The sequence below is a fragment of the Engraulis encrasicolus genome, chromosome 20 (assembly GCF_034702125.1).
Source record: "Engraulis encrasicolus isolate BLACKSEA-1 chromosome 20, IST_EnEncr_1.0, whole genome shotgun sequence".
Classification (NCBI taxonomy): domain Eukaryota; kingdom Metazoa; phylum Chordata; class Actinopteri; order Clupeiformes; family Engraulidae; genus Engraulis; species Engraulis encrasicolus.
In genome coordinates this window covers 39,871,131-39,886,130 of record NC_085876.1, presented here as the reverse complement: position 1 = coordinate 39,886,130, position 15,000 = coordinate 39,871,131, and the positions used below count along the sequence as shown (strand labels likewise).

At 44.2% G+C, this 15,000-nt stretch overlaps 1 protein-coding gene across 2 annotated transcripts in view; it reads left to right on the top strand.

The window, feature by feature from the left end:
• LOC134436629 (nuclear factor of activated T-cells, cytoplasmic 1-like) overlaps positions 1-15,000 on the top strand; it is a 75,194-nt gene that overhangs the window by 47,043 nt on the left and 13,151 nt on the right. For both annotated transcript variants that reach the window (XM_063185940.1, XM_063185939.1), the window contains exons 7-9: positions 1,153-1,208; positions 5,836-5,968; positions 11,985-12,725. In XM_063185940.1, the coding sequence (XP_063042010.1) occupies positions 1,153-1,208; positions 5,836-5,968; positions 11,985-12,725 (930 nt within the window). The remainder of the gene's footprint in view (positions 1-1,152; positions 1,209-5,835; positions 5,969-11,984; positions 12,726-15,000) is intronic.

The window sequence follows — 15,000 nt, the reverse complement described above, 5'->3', positions numbered from 1 at the left end:
TCCCTTAACTGAAGGTCACTAGATGTCTATCCAGGCATAGATCTATCACATCAGCAGAGAACCCAAAGGCACCATTTGATTTAATATTTATGAACTTAACAAAGACAATTGAAAGTTTAAAAGTATATGTAGCATACATCATAAAAGTACTATTTCAATGTGCACTATATTTACCATATTTAATGTCAACTATAAAATATCAATCATATTTAATGTCTTTTTCCTCGTTCTTCCAAAAAAACTGTCAGTTTGCTTTGAGCTAGAAATCAAATGACTTTGTTATGATTATGCTGTGGCTCTGTGTCGATGGCAGTTGAACAAAAAAAAGCTTTTTCTTTTCTTCTTCAATTAGTGTCACCTCTTCCCTCAGTCCAGCTGGCATGACAGACACCACAGTCCCTCCAAAGCCACTAAGCAGTGCTAGCCAATAGCCATCCTGCCCCTTGTTTGCAGACACCCCTTCATTCACATGGAAGACATGACCATGATGTCAGATCTATTTAAGAATGACTTTGCCAGCCAGCCAGCCAGCCAGTTGGTGCTTGGACCTAATAGACAACCTAAAAGAGTTTTACGTGGGTTTTTAACCAGTTAATGGGGGTGTGGTGCAGGGGCCCAACGCGTGCCAGCTGACGAGCTGCACCAAAAATAGCAAATGAGCGTTTAGTAGGTCTTTTGTCTGTAGCCTGTTTGCTATGCAGCTTTAGATGGATGAAAGGGGTCACGAGTTATTATGGTTGCGAATATGTGGCTTAAAAAAGAGCAAACATTGTATTGAGGCATTTTATTGGGGACGACAAATGATTGATGTTTGGAAATGGCCTCAAAGAGAAATTTGTTTTACTCGTTTTTAATTGAGCGTTCATTATTTTACAAACTCTTAGACGTTGGGTGCTGATGTCGAGATTTGTTGGTCGTTTCATGCAGTCACATCTGGTTAGATGTTCATTTGAGTTCAGCTCAAATGTTCGAGACGGTTTATTTCAAGGCTCCATGAATGTGTTTTTTATTCACATGGTTCCTCACGTACAGTATCAGTTCCATGCATTTGGCTCTGATTACTGCAATACAGTTATTAATTTGAAAATGCTAATAACGGGTTACAAATAACTGGAGCGAATGCTGTTTGTTTTTGTGTGTGTGTGTTTTCAGATGGCCACCATATTTGGGAAATGGAAGGGAAAGTTGAAAAGGAAGCCACCAAGTCGGTAAGCCCCTTGCCCTCTGAGAAATTAATCATCTTCCTTTATGCTGAAACGTGAATGTGAAAATGTGTTTGCCTCGATTGGGTTTTGGATTTTTCAACTGTGCTCATGCTGTCCCAGAGCTTATCATGCCGGGTTGCATGATTGCAAGATCCCCAGATCACAACACTTATCCACAGTTTGATTCTGTCATTCTTCAGTCGTCGTTACCTATGGCAAAATACTGACCTGGGGTGCGTTTCTCGAAAGCGTAGTTGTTAGCCAGTCACAAGCTTGGGTAGTTGTTAATGGGGAATTGCATTGCAAACAACAAAGTAGCTAACTTAATTAGCAACTATGGTTTCGAGAAATGCACCCCTGAAAAACTATAGAACTATATGTACTATAACTACCACCTACAGAATATCGCTTATATTATTTAAAATGTTCTGACCTGTGTATGCCAGAGTCGTGCTTCTGTAAATGTGTAAATCCTCTGTTTACTGCTGTAGTATAACCAAGGGAGGAGAGAGAGAGAGAGAGAGAGAGAGAGAGAGAGAGAGAGAGAGAGAGAGAGAGAGAGAGAGAGAGAGAGAGAGAGAGAGGAAAACACATTTCTCTTCTCCTGAGGGAAGCCTGACTGTCTGAGGGAAGTCTCTGGGTTGTGCGACACACCTGGAGGCCAGAAGAACACAGACAGACAGACAGAAAGACACAGACAAACAGACCATCTGACTCATCATTACCAGCAAACCTCTGCACAGTGTCCTCTCAGAGCTGAGGGGTGTGGGGGGGGGGGTGTTTAGCAAAAGAGGTGAGGGATTTGTGGTGTGTGGAGTATACAAGTGGATTAGGCAGCGTCTGCGTGCTAAAGTCTTTGCACCTGCTTCCAAGAATTCCCCACAGACTCGCAGACAACCCCAGCCCCAATCCCAACCCTATCCCAGACCACCCTAAACCCCCCCACCCCCTGGTCTAGCTCTATATGTCTATATCTTGCGTTGGCTGGAGCGTTCTATCTCTCGCTCACGGCTGGTTACAACACGTCTGACTGCAAAAAAATCTCTCTGCCTTTTACACCTGGCTTAGATATGCCTGTTGGACGGGGCCCATGTTAAACAAACCTCTCGCGCGCACACACATAGCATCGATCCACGCAGAATCATCATCCGTCTAGCGTAGCCAAAATTTAATCTCCATACCGTCCGTCTGGTCACGGCCAGCGGGGGGGATATTTTGTTATGTTGAACAGCGAGGTCTTAATGCGTCCTCATGTCGCCCCCGTCGCACCCGCTCAAGTCCGTCCAGGGTTGAAACGAGGTTCTCCTCACGTCTACATGTCAACGCGTGTTTGGATTACGCATGATTCCCTCTTCGCTAAGTGGGCCTGTGTTTGAAAGCATTTTCATGGTGTACAGTAAAGGTGCAAGACCCTTGTCTTTTGCGGAGCTGAAATGTTTGACAAGATAGACTCGCTCACCGCCAGAAAGGCATTCGTGGCATCCTCCTAATTACGATCTTATCGCTTCGGGGCCCGTCATTTGTCTTCTTTTTGTTTTGAGAGATTCATAGCCATGCTATGTCATTGTTTTAGCTTCGGTAAGAAGCTGATGTCAGCCTTCATTATTGAGCGTGAACAAGCCAGTATTCCCATGCTATTCATCACAGCTATCTATGAAACCGTGGACTGGTAACAGGTTGATGAACTCAGGAAGTCAAGTTTAGTGGTATAATAACATGTCCATCATACAGCCATGTCCTCTTGTAGTTGAATAGATTTTACTAATAGATCCATTACTTGCCTACCATCTGTGGTAAATGTATCTCTAAGATACAGTATTGTGTCAAAAACATAACAATACTGCCTTCTGTAGTAAAATACTGTATTTCTCTGCGGTCTTCTTGGGCCTCTGCACAAGGAATACGTGTCGTCTGTAGGCTTTCCTTTTGACATACGTAAAGCCTCGATTCTGGGATTTTGGAAGTTGTAATATCAGAAGAACGCCTGAAGTTGAAAACCGCTAAATCTGCAATCACGAAATACACGTAATTACCAGTTTTAGCTGTAAAACAAAGACGCATTTCACTTCTTGTCCCGTCAGCCAAATGCCAGCGAAGTTGTGTGATTGGGCAGCTATGTACCCACACCTCTGAACCTGTTTGTTTAAGCTAACCCAAGGTAGCGCTGTAATTGGGTAAACAACACTACAGGCTGTTTTTCCGTAACAGGCTATTTCATGTACCACTTTCAGAATCCCATGACAGTTCAAGGTGATGTGACTAAAAACAAGTGACAGACTTCCACTTTAAGGACATAGTGAAACGCAAAGTCTTCAGTGGATATGGCGTATTTTCCTTGATCCTCTGTGATTTCCTCCAAGTGTGCAGAGCAGATACTGAAATGCATACAGACAGCATTACCGAAAGGACCTTTCAGCTGCCTTCCATTCCTCCTCCAAGGAGAGTTACCTTGGCCCCATCATGTATGCAGAGCACAAACAGGCAGACAGCAAGTGGACCTCTCATGGCTGACTTGACTTCCTCCTTCTACAGGCCTGAGATCAGTGACCCCAACATGTGTCCAGAACACAAACAGACAGCTCCTCTCATAGCCGACTTCTTCCACCTCCTCCGACAGGTCTCAGATCAGCGCTTTTCCACCCTTGGAGAGTTAACATGACCCCAAACCACAGTTCACCTCTGGGAGTCTCTGACAGCCTCTGCTCGTCATCACCCCACAAGACATTTTCAACATTTTCATATTCGACACACTGTAGTTCATTCATTCATTCGTTCATTCTTTTCTTCAATCTCTCATTCACAGTAATTTCTCCCAGAACTCCACATGTCAAGCAGCCTTTAAAAGCGAGCCATTTTGCCTCATTTATTTTATTATTTGATCATTATCATTACGTGTATTTTATTTTCAAGCCCTGTGTTGAAAGTTGGTCCAGCCTGGTCTGTCCTCGTTGCCTGGCCTGGCCGCATTGCCTTGGCTTGGCCTCCCTGGAGTTGTCTGGGTCTGCATCTGGGTCTGGGTCCTGCTGTGTGCAGTGTGGTGGTGTGTTTGGGGATGGCTGTTCGACAGCTGGGCGAGGAGAAAGCTGGAGAAATAAAAACGCTCTGTCTGTCTGACTGTCTGTCTGTCTGGGTGGGTGGATGGATGAATGGTGTGCAGACTTGACGGTCAGGTCTTTGAGATCCAGGGCACTCAACTTCACTCTGCATTGCAGGAAAACACCAACGAGCATCTGCGCCGAGAAATGACGCAAAGGAAATCTGTGCTCTGCTCTCCCATTTTTCTTTTGTCTCAGCGAGGATACTTGATAGGGATTTGGTGTCGGATCATTCACAGGGTCACCAGTTCGAATCCCATACCAGCAGGGAAATGTTGGACAAAGCAGTAAATATCCCGTCCTCACCACCACGTTTAGCCCATAGCTGAGGTGTCCTTGCAATTAACCTACCACATTGTCCTTATGACCGTATGTAAAATAATAACTCAGGACAAGAGCAAGAGTCAAGCATCATGCTATTAATCTCATGTCATGTCATGTCATGTAATGAATGGTGTGGACTGGAGACTCTCTAGGCTTAATGGTGATGTCTGCGAGCCAGGGAACTCCGCCAGGTTGTGTCCGTAGAGAGAAATGAAGTAGTGGGGGATCTCGGTCCTCTCTGTGCTCCCCATCTCTGGGAGCAACTAACATACTTGAGCAGTAGACCTCGGTGCAGAAATACGAGGGACATAAAAACGTGCTGCAAACACAGTTTAGGGGTCCGCCATAAACTGAGTTATTTACTGCCATGCTATCGGCGGGTGTCTGGAATTTCACTGATGGAATTGATATACACAAATGCAAAACAACACAAAAAAAATGCAACGGAAAAAAAAACTATGAGAAGTGGCCAAAATGCATCAAGCTGTCCGGCAAAGCACGTCTCAATTGACTGATGCAATATGAAACATATTGTGCCGAATCTGGTCTGCAGATTACAGCATATGTGTTCATAGATGGAGATATCTTATTCCATATAATCAATGCAGTAACTTATCAAATAAAATGCCAATCTGTACTCAATCTCAGACAGAATCGGAAAATCAAAAACTGTGACAAATCCTGGAGAACCTAGACAATCTTTGGGAAAATGTCAACAAGCATCTACATTTGATTTCTCATTTCATAATCAATGCTGTTACATATCAAATGAAATGTCAATCTATAATCTCAGACAGAATTTTTCTCTGTGAAGAAAAAAGTTTTCAGGGCACAGATTTGACGGGGTTTTAGACGTTTATGTTTATGTTTTAAACAAGAATTACGAAATTGAATGTCACACAATTGTAGTTATGGTAAGTAATTTATTCTGTTCAACATCATCACTATAGTCAGATTAAAACTGTGAGATCTGATATATACAAATCCTCACAACACAGGGAAATGCGGTCAACAAAGACCCCAAATCATATCAAGCTGTCTAACAAAGCACATGGCTTCAATTGTTCCAACAAAGGCAAACGCAATCGGAGACACTTTCTGTTTGATTTGGTTGCAGTTAATATTAGATTCTTAGTCGTAGACTGTCACGCACTGAAGTCTTTGTTGTTTTTTCGTTTTGTTGTTGCTGTTGTGTGTCTGGGTGCATGCAGACAGTGCTGTTGGTGGAGGTCCCGCCGTACAGAAGTCAGAATCTTGCCAGCCCGGTGTCGGTCAGCTTCTACGTCTGCAACGGCAAGCGCAGAAGGAGCCAGTGCCAACGCTTCACCTATCTGCCACCCAAAGGTACACAAAACTCCCACGCTTAAACCAAAGTTTGGTCTGTCTTGAGCAGTAGAGAAGAGACGGGCAAAAGGTGAGCCTAGGGGTAAAAACAAAATACACACACACAGGTGTATAAATAAGAAGTAGAAGTGCTCTTATTCATGTAATTGCACGAGGACATGATTTTGCGTCGTTTAAGCGCCAGTTATTCCACTGACTGTGCCTAATGAGCTAGATACAGTGTAAGAGTACTTCTTCTTTTACATTACACCTCTGAAAAAAATGTCCGTAACCCATGGCTGTGTTGGAAAATATAGCAAGTCAGAAAGCTCACCTTGCTCTTCTCTTCTCTATGTTACTGCCCCCCCCCTCAGAGCAGTGAAGCATGGATTGCAGTTTCATCCAATCAGTTGTTTGCAGTGGTGATAATCCTGACTTTAGATTTGCCATCACTGTTTTCTACATATGCATGTTCCTAAATTGAGTAATTGGCAACATTTGTTCTTAACCCGTTAAGACACTGTGTTATACATTTGCTGTTACCAGAATGGCAATGACCAAGTCGTAGTGCATTACTAAAGGCCCTGTGTTATGTCACAGTATTATAGTACTATGGTAGATAACTTTCGATGACTATTGCAGCGTGCCACTAGAGGTACGGCGGTCATTAAGGGGCTACAACAATTCAGTTAAATGCATTATGTGGCAGGAATTTACTGTCAAAATAACTCTTAGTCAGATGTCAGGTTGTAGCCTTCCACATTGTATTTTTAAGTGATTTCTCTCACACTAAGATCCTTTGTCACACACCTCTTCCCCCTCACACGTCACAAGTTAATGTTTCGTACTGAAATTTATATTCAGAGAAAGAGTAGCCTATCTACTCTTGAAAACTTGAGCTTTTTTAAGACGAGAACAAGATGAAAAATGTTTCCATTGTTCCATAAACGCGGCGGCACCATTACATTTCAGCCTTTTCCATACCTGTTAGTGCAGCTATAGGATCGTTAGTGGGTCTTTTGCCCTGGGTGGGGCTGTGTAATGTGGGAATGTGAATTATATTGCCAGATGAAATAAAACCATAAGCAGGGCTGCACTGGAGGAGAGGGCCTGCAGGACCACTAGAGCTTGGCTGAGTCTGCTGAGTGTTAGCGCAGTGATTCCCAAACTGGCGGTTGCGACTCCAAGTTGGTACTGAATTGTCTTTACCGTTTGCATAAAACCTTCACTATGCATGTGTGTTATATATATAACACATTCCATATGTTTATGAGGATTGGGGGTTGTCAAACTTCCAAAAGGGGGTAGAGAAAGTAGAAAAAAAGTTTGGGAACCACTGGTGCAGGGGTTGGTGGTGGTCATACTGCTTCTCATGGTGATTGGTATATTTTTCAGTGTTAATACGACACAGTGAGAGTAGGATTAGCACCATGAGGTGTTAAATCAACTGAAAGCCCATGTGCCTGTGTGTTACATGGATGATAGTTTTTTTTTCTTTCTTTCTTTCTTTCTTTCTTTCTTTCTTTCTTTCTTTCTTGCTTTCTTTCTTTCTTTCTTTTCATTCTTTCTTTCTTTCTTTCTTTCCTTCTGTCTTTGATGGTAGTCAGTAGTTGGCGTGGCTTTCCCACAGTAATATTTGGCTGCAGAGCCATTACAGTAGACATGAGTCTCTGACTGGCATCCAGAAGCTATGAAATTGCCATGGCAGCGTACTGTAGGCCAATGGGACCCTCTACAAACCTGCAGCCATGAAACACATCACCTACTGTAGCAGGGACTGCTGCACATAAAGTTTATTGCTGAGAATAATAGTGTTCAATTAAGCTATAGTGGAATTGATATCACAGCAAGTGGTTGACTTTCTATGACTATTCGCCAGAATAAATAGCATCAAATTGCAATGCCGCAAAACTTTGTGTCACTGTGGCTCAGTGCGGTTACTGCGGCATGGGGAAGGTTTTTCCTCAAGTTTGAAGGCCCCCATCTACAGCAGCCTACACCTCTGTATATACTCGGACCAAATATCCTGCCTATATTTGTTACTTGTGGATCTAAATAGCAGCCAGAATTGACGTCAATGGTGTGTTTCGTTTTTAGTCGCGTATAGCATCTCATTTCCTACCATCTATCTCTATCATTTGTTACGCCGGTCCGTCAGAGACAGATTTGCTTTTTGGAGGGTTTTGGCAGGTTAGCTCTGTTTACCACGGTACATTCTTCTACACTCATTGGCAGTGTTGTACTATGGTCAATAAAAAAGCCTTCCTACTTAGCTTGTGCTAATTACGTTCACGTATCACGATCGATTCCAATTTCATAATCTATTTTTCATGGCTGTCAAACCTGCAGCGTGACTTCAGAGGTCATCTGAGTGTCAGTTGCTGTTTATCGCTGATAAAAAAAAAAAGTTGCGTGTATAAGTCATCCATTAGTTAGTTGTCTCTCCACGGGGGCTCAACTTCCTCTCCGCAGTCGCTATTAATAAATGTCTGGCTTCTATTTCGGCATGGTCGGGGTGACTGTAAGTTCTCTCATTCTCAGGTGCTGTTGACACGATATTTCATAGAACTGGAAGCTTCTGTCCCCCCCCTTCTCTGCATGTGGATGTGGTTTACTCTGTGGGTTTCACGAGAGGGAAGGGAAACAACTTTGATCTAAATGAAGGAAATGTGGAGTGCGGAGCTGCTTTTTTTTTCTTTTTTGTATGTCACGGGATCATATGGATTTTCTGCATCAAGCCATAGAGAAGGCATTTAAGAAATTGCCAGCACATTTGAAAACTTTGCATGGCAGACAGAAAATCTGCAGCATACAGTTAGGCCTTAGTTGCTCCTTTTCTGAAATGTCTATAGTTCATGTTTGCAGTTTATGTGTACTGCATCTATCATATATCTATCAGTTCAAGCCATTACATAGGCCTGAAATAGCTTTCAAACTGTAGCTTTCAAAGTCATTCAGCAACTGGTCACGTGTATGGGATTCTAATGTAGGAACGGACACTCTTCTCTTCCATGTATTTTTGGCAAGCAACTAGAGCCTTGTGGTGATGATTCATCTATTGAAGAAAAAAAAAGAAACAGAGAAAAAAATAAACATTTTTGCAACTGGGCGCGGGCAGCTTGCTGCTTCAGACACACACGCACGCACGCACGCACGCACGCACGCACGCACGCACGCACGCACACACACACACACACACACACACACACACACACACACACACACACACACACACACAGGCCCATTGATGAACGGCTTGTTTGTTTGCCCACTGGTATCCAAGCCAACGCAGCCAAACCCCACCCCCTTTCCTCTGCACACGCTCAGTGAAGTACTCGGCAGTCTCCAAACATAGCCAGTCATGTTGTTCATTAGTATTGCTTACATTAGGTTCATAATTGCAGTAAACGGTGTGGTGTTAATTCAACACTTAAAGAGTTCATTTAAGTCCAAATGATGCCAAATCAACTCTCTAAGTGTTAAATGAGCACTGCAGACGTTACTGAATTACAGTAGCAGCCACTGATTTGGTATCATGTTTTCTTTGACTGCCCCGTGATCGCTTCTGGCAAAGTCCAGCTTGAAACACCTTTGAAGCAGAGTTGTATATAACCGGTGTAGAAGTACTCTTACAGATGTTATTACAACACTAGTGACCATATCATGCTATGTAATAGGGCTGCACAATTAATCGAAAAATAATCAAAATCGTGATAAAATAGTGAAATCGAACTCATGATTTTAATCGTGATTTAATCGTGGCAATAGTGACCTACTTTTGAGAGCGTCCTTGAAGCCAGAACATACTGACAGGCTGGTGTTTCTGGCCAGAAATTTGTCCACTTAAGTTTCATGCTATTGCCTTTACATAATTATTACAATTCATTTTATTTTGCTCATCCCGTATGTAATTCATTCTTGGTTATATTTCATCTTGTTATAATTTGTAAAAAAATCTGCAAAAATCAATAATCGTGATTATGATTTTGACCAAAATAATCGTGATTATGATTTTTTCCATAATCGTGCAGCCCTACTATGTAATGACATCTGTAAGAGTACTTCTACTTCTACTTTAAACAGCTCTGGGGTGAATTTCTCAAAACCAAAGTTGCTTACTACATTAGCTACTTTGTTGTTTTCAATGCATTTTCCCATTGGCAACTACCAAAGTTGCTAACAGGCTAACAACTTCTCTTTTGAGAAACTCACCCCTGCTTGGAAGTCTCATAGAAGTGAGGTCACATTAGCCTGGTTCTCACCGACGGTACACAAACTACAGTCTGGTAGCACTGCCGTTAATATGCTCCTCTCGAGTCAGAAAATAAATGGTGAATTTATTGCAACTCACCACCAACAAATTCCTCCAAAAGCATTTTCTGTTCATCTCTAAAGAGTCAATATAGTCTATAAACTATCCTGTGACTCATTAATGCGAGCTGCCGTTGATATTTAAGCAATAAATGCTCTGTTTATTTTCTAATCGATAAGGGCATGTTAATGGCAGTGCTACCAGACGGTAGTGTGTGTAGCTCCGCTCCACCAGGGGGCTCCGGAGCTACACACACGCACCGTCGGTGAGAACCAGGCTAAGGTCACATGGCATGAGCATACATTGTGCAAAAAAAGAACAAATAAGTGGCTCCTACGTATTGTAGTGAACTGTATTGACATTTGGCAGGACAGTAGCTTTTTGTTGTGTACTATGTCTATGGTTTAACTTGAGCCACTGTAGGTCTGTCGTCGTCCCATCACATTCTCCACTCGTACCACAGATTGCAGTCTCGGACAGAAGTAAAATAGTGAAAGGGAAATGCCTGAAGATTGCAGTCCTCCTGTGCAACAAGACCATGGTTTTCAAAGTGAGGGGACCCCTGGGGGGTGACGGCAGGTTGGCAGGAAAAGCATAGCAAAACAACATATATATTCCATAAATTAATACCTAATGTACACAGAAATAAACAAAAGATTAACAATATTGCCATTAGCAAAGAACGGTAGGTAAAGTTTGGGAGCCTCTTCTCTGGTCACACATCTCCACGTTGCTTCCTCAGTTCCTCTGCCAAGGATGTAGAACAGTAGCTGGATGAGGGAATAGGCTGGAACATTATATAATGTGGCAGGAGCTTTTCTTTCTGAAGCCAGGATGTTGCTCTCTGCCCACTTCCATAACATTGTGTACCAAATGAGTTTTTGACTATGTATGAAGTTATACATAATAGTGGGAATATTTCTTCAATGTCCTCTTGTAGATCTGACATTGAAACAGGGTTGCATGATTGGTGACTGAGATCTGCAACATTCACTACGTTTACATGATGTTTTTCATTCCGAATTAATAATTCGTAATTAAATAGTTCTGTCGGGTTTACTTTGATCTTTCCTTTAATTCCTAATTAAGAGTTGTTTACATGACGCTTTCAAAGTGGAATTAAGCTTTATTCAGAAATAAAGTCAGTTAGTTCCGAATTAAATGTCTCATGTAAACGTAGCAACTGTGTAACAGATTGTCTTTTTTTTCTGTAATTCACACTACTATATAGACATATATTCTTTCTATTTCTTTTGTTTTGCTTTCTTTTGTAGTTCCAACTATAGAAACCAAGCCGCATGATGACTATGATACGTAACAATGTGTATCCAGTAGGGCTGTAACGATATGGGATCGAACCAAGAAATCGCGATACTCAGAGTCACGATATTGTATCGTGATGTCAGGAGGCAGTATCGTGATATGCCCTTTCAAAGTTTTGTTATCCTTCAGTCCAGAAAATGGCCATATGATTCGGTGTGATAGTGCTTCCAAGCTTCAAATGAGATACATTTCAGAAATGGTGGGGTGTATTGCATCGTAGGTCAAAAATCGCGATACAAACCGAATCGTGAGTTTAGGGTATCGTTACAGCCCTAGTATCCAGTGTTCTATAATCCATTATTATCAGCATACTCGTATTATTCCATTATAATTCATTATTATAAGCAAACCATAGACGTATATATTTTTCATTTTTCTTTTCTTTTTTTGTTTCTTTTGTAGTTCCGACTATAAAAACCGAGCCGCATGATGACTATGAGCTTCCTCCGCTGTGCTCCCAGCATGCACCTGGCTTCAGCTTGCATTCGAAGCCCAGTTACTACCCCCCGCAGGTGCTGTCCGGCCCGCCCATGCCCAACGTTGACCCCAGGACCGGCACCCCAGGCCCCTCCTCCGCCCCGCCCCACTCGACCTTCGGTGGGCCCCAGAGACTCGGAGGGAAGCCCCCTTCATCATTGTCACCGCTGACCCCCTCCTCTCCGTCCGTCAGCTCTCCAGCCGGCAGCCCCAAACTGCACGACCTGTCGCCCACCAACACCACCACCACCACGGTGCACTACCCAGCCCAGGTGTCCGCCATCCAGCTGACGGGCACCTGCTACCAGCAGCCGTCGGTCCTCTTCCACCACCCGCGGGTCATCTCCTCCTCGTCTCCGCACCTCTCCACACCCCCACCAAACGTCACCGCCACCACCACCACTACAGCGGGCAACGGTGGACCACCACCAGGAGAGCGTCCCTTTGGCAGCCTCTCCCCAACGTCCCCAGTGTCCACGTCACAGCCGTCCAAGGGAGGGTCCTCCCCCAGGAGGAGTCCAGCCACCTTCCTGCCTCCTCCCTCCGCCCAGCAGCAGCCCAACTCCTCCCCCTCTCCCTCCCCCTCCTCCACCTCCTCCAACACCACCCTGGCCATCAGTATCAAGCAGGAGCCTCAGGAGCTCGACCAGATGTACCTGGATGATGGTGAGTAGACCTCAACGTTCATGTTCACCCTATAACTTCGATGGAGCATTTTTAGGGGTTTTTTTTTTTCGGTTCCTTCGTTCCTTTGTGGAAACATTATTCATAGTGTCGATATCATTAATAATCTTCATAAAAGAGTAAAGAAGACTATGCACATCCCACCTCTCTGAGTCCAGGTGCAGGACAAAGCAAAGGCGCGTCTGATAGTAGAAAAAGTAGAAGTCCACACACTGTAGCTCCTACAGTTGAACTGATGACGATCCTGTTGGGTCGGAACGTTGTATGACCTGAATACATTTTCAAAGCAGAGCTACAGACTTCTACTTTTTCTAATATCATCAATAAACCAGATGTTCCTGAGGGGTACACGGTGAGTAGACGTCAACATTCTGTCATGTCAAGAGTCTGGCCTGGGGCTAGGGCAGCTCAGACATTAGTCTAGTAGGAGGAGAGTCTTTACTTGCTTCTTGAAGGCTGCAAGAGATGTGCTTAGTCTTGTTGCCCCTGGGAGGCCGTTCCACAACTTGGGTACAACAAAAGAAAACAGTCTTGACTGGGAGTACCTAGAGTGAGCGGACAAGCTTTACAAGAATACTTAAAAGAAATAGAACTCTCCAGCTACAATACCCAGAAGCTTGTCTGGCCATTCTCACCCCATTTTTTTTATTTTACTGACACTATCACACACCAGAGTTTTGTACTGAAATCGCCAAAATCCTTAATACAGTCGTCAAACTTGACATCCCAACTCCACCGAGTCCTTCCTTCTGGTGCGCTGGCGACCAGGGGCCCCTAACGTTTCCATACGTGTGAAGATCTATGTCCACCGTGCTCCGAGCAAGCCCTCTGAGAGCCTGTCTGCTGCTCAACATCCATCCTTATGGAAATGCTTACGAATCTTTGGCTGAAGGCCTCGAGCCGAGGTTTTGGGTCCAAGAACTAACAGCAAGGGGCTGATTCGAAGGAGGAGGAGGAGGAGGAGGAGGAGGTGTTGGAGGTTGGAGGGCTGAGGTTGGAGGAGAAGCTTGGTTGGATTGGTTGGATTGTATAAGGGCTGGATTTGGGGTTGGAGTGGTGTGCTGTGCTGTGCTGTGCTGTGTGGTATGGGCTTGGATGTAGAGATTGGTTGGGGTCGGGGAATTAGGGTGGGGGTGGGGTGGGGGTGCTTCTGGATTGGGGTTGGCTGTTGGCTGTTGTAGAGTTGCAGGGTTGGGAAAGGGGGTTTGCTACCATACAGCAGTGTTTCCCAACCTTTTTTGTCTTGTGTACCCCCTAAACATTTTCGTTGTGCCATGAGTACCCCCCAAGTCAAGTTCTATATCGCTTTCTCTATCCCAATGTAACTAAGTACCATACATTTGTTACAATTACATTTTTCCAAGTACCCCCTGTAGTGTGCTCACGTACCCCTAGTGATACACGCACCCCTGGTTGGGAATCACTGCCATACAGTATACAGTATACAGCCTTGGATGGCTGAGGTGGAGGCGGGATGGATGTGGGCAGAGGAGCATCTTGCCACCAGGCCAGGCAGGCAGCTGCTTGGGGACCCCAAGCCCCTAGATAGTGAATAACAGCCCACACTGTACTACAGTAGTGGTGATTTTGGTTGAAATGTTCATTCTTTTGCATTTTCGCTTGGGGCCCCACCTGACCCTAGAATCGCCTCTGGATGTGGGGGTGGTGGTGGTGGTGGTGGGTTTTTTTGGAAGGCAGTTTCTCCGGAGGCTGTATGACCAGAACGGGGATCCAGAGAGCTGCAGCCAAAGCAGTAAAAAGCCTGCGGTGAGCCGGGGGGAGATGCAGGGATTACGTTCTCAGTTTATGCAGTGTGCGAGCCATGATCTAAGAGTAAGAGCTTTTCCCTCTTTTCTTTCTCTCCCTCCTTTCCCTTCCTTTCCTTTCTGCTTTTTTTTTCGGTCTTTGTGAAAGTAGTTCCAGTTATTCGTACACATTGTAGTCAGGGCAGGGGCGGAGCTATAGGAGGGGCAAGCAGGGCATTTGCCCCTGGGCCCAGGGCACTCCTGTGTTAGTAGTAAGGGCCCTATTATGACCCTGTTAGGCCATATGGGGGGCCCTAACAGTATTTTGCCCTGGGGCCCTGTGTGCAATTGCTCCGCCACTGAGTCAGGGTGTAGCTTTAATGTGAGCTGGAGAACTGTTGTAGCAAGCATTTCACAGATTCATTAAAATAGTGATGCACTAGGGCCCAATATTCATGTACAGCATTTAGAACTTCTGTTTCATCTATTGTACAGGTAGCTGAAATATTACT